General features: G+C 34.9%; 1 protein-coding gene across 2 annotated transcripts in view; it reads right to left on the bottom strand.

Moving 5' to 3' along the window:
• xrcc1 (X-ray repair complementing defective repair in Chinese hamster cells 1) overlaps positions 1 to 6,000 on the bottom strand; it is an 80,414-nt gene that overhangs the window by 53,654 nt on the left and 20,760 nt on the right. For both annotated transcript variants that reach the window (XM_061881872.1, XM_061881873.1), the window contains exon 10: positions 3,649 to 3,765. In XM_061881872.1, coding sequence (XP_061737856.1) covers positions 3,649 to 3,765 — 117 coding nt within the window. The remainder of the gene's footprint in view (positions 1 to 3,648; positions 3,766 to 6,000) is intronic.

Here is a 6,000-nt window from a genome sequence, read left to right as displayed (position 1 = left end):
ATTTTAGCATATTTGCTAATGCTAATGACGCTAGCTTGATTACATTACAATAGCATGTACAAATATGCATGAAAATACTCCGAAAGATATTACACATGGGAAAGTTAAGTAAGGAAGAATTGTTTTTGTTATATTGTAAAACTTATAAACGTCGCTTGGAGTGATGAATGAAGAATGAGTAGAAACGCTATTAACGAATAGTAGAAGAAACAGAACATACTTCTGGTTAAAGCCACGAAACAGGAAGTACATCGTCAACCCACGGCACCTGTAGTGAGCAAACTCGTCCGAAAGATGGCGCTACAGCACAAACGATAACACACTTGTTTAGTGTGTCTGTGCTTCATAAAAAATATTTGTTGAATACAAACATTTTGGCCGTTAGCGAAGAGAAATCCACATATACACCAAACTGTTTTATAAGTCTAAGGGTTCAAAGCATTGGAAAAAAGTAGCAGCTTCTAGTTCAGAAAATACGGTAAGTACCAAAAACGTAGCAGTGGAAAGTTGGAGGGAATTGTTGCAGAGTTGAAAAAAAAGAGACTATTTGCCATGAGTACATTAATGTCACTCGTAATTATTGAATAATTAAGGATGCAGGCTGCATGCTACAGCAAGTTTTAATTGTAATCAGACCAAACTTTTCTAGAGAAATATGCCAAAGCAGACGTATTTCAAAGTGGAAGAAAAGACACTACCTCTCGTTCAGCAGCACAAGAACACACACACACACCGCCCCTTCTCAGGTCGACTTCCATCTCTCTCCCTGTCGACTGCTTTCTCCTCAGGTCCTTCCCATTGTTAATGTGGGTGGATTTAACTTTTTTGAAATGTTATTATTGTCGCAATATGGTTCTTAAAGTAAATTATTTTTGTGATTTCGGACCATTTGTGTGGGCAACAAAGTGACTTGTGTGTGTGTGCGCGTGTGGCCGGAGCGGCGCATGCAGCACAGTTCAGCTAGTTAATAAAGAGAAAGCTTCTCCATCATCTCTGTGTATTGTTTGTGTGATATACAGTACTGCATTGCACTTTATATTGTGTTCAAAGTCGGGCTGGACGATATGGCCTTTTTTTAATATCTCAATATCTTTGGGCCATATCCCGACACACTATATAAATATCTCGATATTTTTGTCTTAGCCTTGAATTAGCACTTGATGCATATAATCACAGCAGTATGATGATTCTATGTGTCTACATTAAAACATTCTTGTTCATACTGTCTTAATATATGCTCATTTTAAACTTTCATGCAGAGAGGGAAATCACAACTAAGTCAATTTAGCAAAACTGTTTTTATTCAACAGTTATTAAGCAGTGGCACAAACATTCATGTCATTTCCAAAACAAACTGCACGATTGTCAGAGACATTTCAAAACGAGCTATTAGTGCACTTTTGTGCATGATGTCCCTAAGATGACATAACAAAACAACACTAAATTAAAGTGCACTTTTTGTACAGAACACCACTACAAAAGTTAAAGACAAATAAAGTGCCCTTTTGTGCATGATGTCACACAAGATATTTCAATAAAGTGTCACATAAAAATGAGCTGCATATCGAATAGTATATGTCATACGGTGTTGATGTGGAAATAGTTGCTTTGGCATTTTGTGGGTGTGGCACCGAACGGAGATGTTGACATGCATGGTTTGAAGCACTCTTCATTCTCTAACGGGTGACTTTTAAAATGATCCTACAAATTAGCAGTGCTGCTACTTTTTGTGGCAACGCTTCTGCCGTATATATCTTCAACATGTTCCCGCTTGAAGAAAAAACACTGCCAGACGATGCACCCGTGCTGTTTTTCTTGGGAATTAATTATTCCTTCACTTGTTACCAGATTCGCACCTTCTCTCTCTCGTGTTACCACTTGCAACACATCGTTACGATCACAGCTAATGTCGCTACCTCTCTGCTCGGGGACGGCGTGTGACGTTGCACGCGTGATGTATGTAAGAAGGTGCGATTGTTTTAAGTCTCTGTCAGAAGTAGAGACAAGAAAGAGGGAGAAACGCTTGCAGTTCAATGCCCGCAGCCAAAAGCAACTGCGTGAGAACGTATAATCGAATATCACGATAAAGTCATTTTCTATATCGCACAGAGACAAACCTGCGATTTATCGAGTATATCAAGATATCGCCCAGACCTAGTTCAAAGTTCTACAAACCTTCACTAAAATATGGACTGTTGTCGAGGCTGTAACCCATTATTCATATTTACATTGTTTCTTATGGAGAAACTAGCTTCACTGTATGAACTTTTAGATTTTACGAACCCTGTTCAAGAACCAATTTTGTAAAACAAGTTTCCACTGTGTATGTGAAAATTATGAATAAATATGTAGAAATAAAATAATAATGATATTGGAATAATATATATTAATATTAGTGTGGGTAGAATAAATATATAGATATCAATATATATGTATATATATATATATATATATATATATACTGTGTACACACATATATATATATACGTATAAATATACATATATATATATACGTATAAATATATATATATATATATATATATATATATATATATATATATATATATATATATATACATATATATATATATACACATACTGTGTACACACATACACATATATATATAAATATATATATATATATATGTATGTGTACACACATATATGTGTATACACATACATATATATATATATATATATACACACACATACTGTGTACACACACATATATAGATATATGTGTGTGTGTACACAGTACACGTATATATATATATATATATATATATATATATATATATATATATATGTGTGTACACAGTATATATATATATATATATATATATATATACATACACATACATACATACACACACACACACACATATATACACACGTGCATACATGTATATATATATATATATATATATATATATATATATATATATATATATACACATGCATACATATCTACACACATGCATACATGTATGTGTGTATATATGTATATATATATATCTATATATATATATCTATATATATATATCTATATATATATATATATATATATATATATATATATATATATATATATATATATATATATATATAGATATATATATATATACATAAAAATCCAGTGTGTTTCAGATTGTAGAGTGGACCACAATGGAAACAAGCCTTTTGGCTTTTTGTGCCTTTTTAAAGCATTACATGGATTCAATTATTCGAGATGTCAATAAACTTCTCAATCAATCAATCAAAAAGAGTGGCATGGCCAGCAACATGAGGGTTGCAGGTGTGATTCCTGCTTCCGAAATTTTAATAAAGGCCATTGTGTTTTGGGCAAAACAATAATCCCACTTAGCTGCCAGTGACCCCTCCAATGGGGTGTGTGAATGTGCAGGACTCCCTTGATCTTAAATAAAAGGTTAAAAAAAAAAAAGCGGTCCCCAGAATCTATAGCGATTGACATGTAACTTGAAATGTGTTTGCATGAAGTGACTGAAACAACGTCTTCTGAAAGTCAGACTAGGACAAAAGTGAAGAGGCGTTTCCTGACATTATGCTGCATATATTAGCATGCAGCACATACATTATTCACTTATTTCACTATAATTATAGTCAATTCTTGCCACCCACTTTTCTTACCTTTTGTAGGATATTTTCTGTTTCCTTTTATGGCAGTCCATCACCCACTCCTTGCGCACGATTATGCCCCCTGCCGACTGCACCTGGCTGTACTTTGGCGTGTTTGCAAAGGCACAGCTGGACAATAATGAAAGCACAGAGAACACACACGCAAATAAATGAGATTTCTGAAGACAAAAGCAAGTGAGGACAAAAAGTCTGACACAGTGATCAAAGTCAACGTTAGCAAGAGCTTCAATTATCGAGGCCCTGACGCCTTCTTCAAAGCTGGAGCCTTGTTATTTTTTTTAAAGTGATAAAAGTAATAAAAACTTTTTTTTTTTTCAATACTTGTACTGTAAAAATCTCTGTTTTATTGCTGTCTGACTCTGATCCTTGTTTTGATGGATCGTTTTTAATATGTTTACTATCAGTGGTGCACAACTGCACCGCAACATTCTGTGTTTCCGATTTTTTCATCTAAAAAAAACAGGATAATAAACAATCAATGAATATACAAACAAAACTATTTGTTATGCATATATTTTATATAAATACATAAATATGTCTATTTAAAAACAAATATCAAGGGTAAACTAAAAACATAGGTAAATACTTAAATAACTATTATTGTATGTGCAAAGTAATAAGCACCGTTCGTGTTTCGTTTTTGTTTTGGGTTAAACAAATAAATGCGTCCCCACAGTGCCCTACCAATAGTGAGTTAGTGCTTACAGTAAAAACCACTGTACATCACAACCACAGTTTTGTTGTTAACAACTGTTGAGCGGAACCTTCTCCCTGTTGGCGCGGCGACGTCATCATTTTCGGGTACTCTGGCGGCTTTCTCCGCCCCATGGAAGGGACAATGCCGTAGTTTTCAGACCTTCCCACGCTGGAGGCTATTGTCAAAATCCTTCGTTTCAGACCACTAGCAATGCTGTTTGCGTGGGGATAAAAGGCTGAAACGCTACTTATTTTCACTGTTTCCACCTCAAAAAAATTTCGTGGGAAAGGCCCTCAGTGTAGCTCCTCTCAGGTACACTGATCGTTTTGAAGAGTTTGTTCCTGGCCTGCTTGCTTGAACAGGACCCAGTGCCCAATCCTGTAGGACTCCTCCTTGGCCTGACGCGGCTTCCCAAGCTGAGGTATAAACCACGGCTTATTGTTGTTGTACGTGCAGAAGGTCCTAGTCCGCACATAAATGTCCTCACAGAAGCTGATCTATGAGGGGACCCTCTGTGAAGATTGCGATTTAATCTTCAATAAAGTGGAATTATGCGAGCCTTCCGTAAGTCGGCATCCCAGGGAGAGTAAAAATATTACACTAAATGTTTGTATGGTTAGTTTGCATGTTTAGCACCAAGCAATGCTGCGGATGCTACAGTGTCACAATAACGCGACAACCATCACTTGGATTCTAAAACTTATTGCTCATCCTGTTTCTGTTCGGGCTCAAAAATATAACATTCTGGATCATAATTTCCCCAAAGTAATCGTTGGTGGCTCTCACAAAGTCTGCTTGATTAGCATTGTTGTTGATGGGGAAGAGATCTGTGGTTCCTCCCCTACGTCACAGATCACGTTGCTCATTATGTCTCAAAATAGCTCCCGAATCTCTGTAAGATTGATACTATTGTGATTATATGTATTTATCTGCAAACTTTGGAAGTCTTTAGGTGTCATACATCAGATATATATGATAATAGCTTCACAGGCAACTTGTTTCTCAACTCTACTGGTACTTTAATCGAGATCGTCTAAAGCAGTGGTTCTTAACCTTTTTTCAGTGATGTACCCACTGTGAACAGTTTTTAAATTCAAGTACCCCCTAATCAGAGCAAAGCATTTTTGGTTGAAAAAAGAGATAAAGAAGTAAAATACAGCACTTTGCCATCTGTTTCTGATTATTAAATTGTATAACAGTAGAAAATATTGCTCATTTGTAGTGGTCTTTCTTTAACTTTTTGGAAAAAAGGATATAAAAAATAACTAAAAACTTGTTGGAAAATAAACAAGTGATTCAATTATAAGTAAAGATTTCTCCACATAGAAGTAATCAACTTAAAGTGCCCTCTTTGGGGATTGTAATTGAGATCCATCTAGATTCATGAACTTAATTCTAAACATTTCTTCACAAAAAAAGAAATCTTTAACATAATATATTTATGGAACATGTTCACAAAAAATCTAAATGTCAATATTGAATATTGCATTGTTGCATTTCTTTTCACAGTCCAGAACTTACATTCATATTGTGTTGAAGTATTAGTCAATAAATATATTTATAAAGGATTTTTGAATTGTTGCTATTTTTAAAATTTTTTTTAAAAATCTCACGTACCCCTTGGCATACCTTCAAGTACCCCCAGG

Source organism: Nerophis ophidion, linkage group LG21, assembly GCF_033978795.1.
Source record: "Nerophis ophidion isolate RoL-2023_Sa linkage group LG21, RoL_Noph_v1.0, whole genome shotgun sequence".
Lineage (NCBI taxonomy): Eukaryota > Metazoa > Chordata > Actinopteri > Syngnathiformes > Syngnathidae > Nerophis > Nerophis ophidion.
Note: the sequence above shows the minus strand (reverse complement) of the source record. Positions and strands in the feature narration are given on the sequence as shown.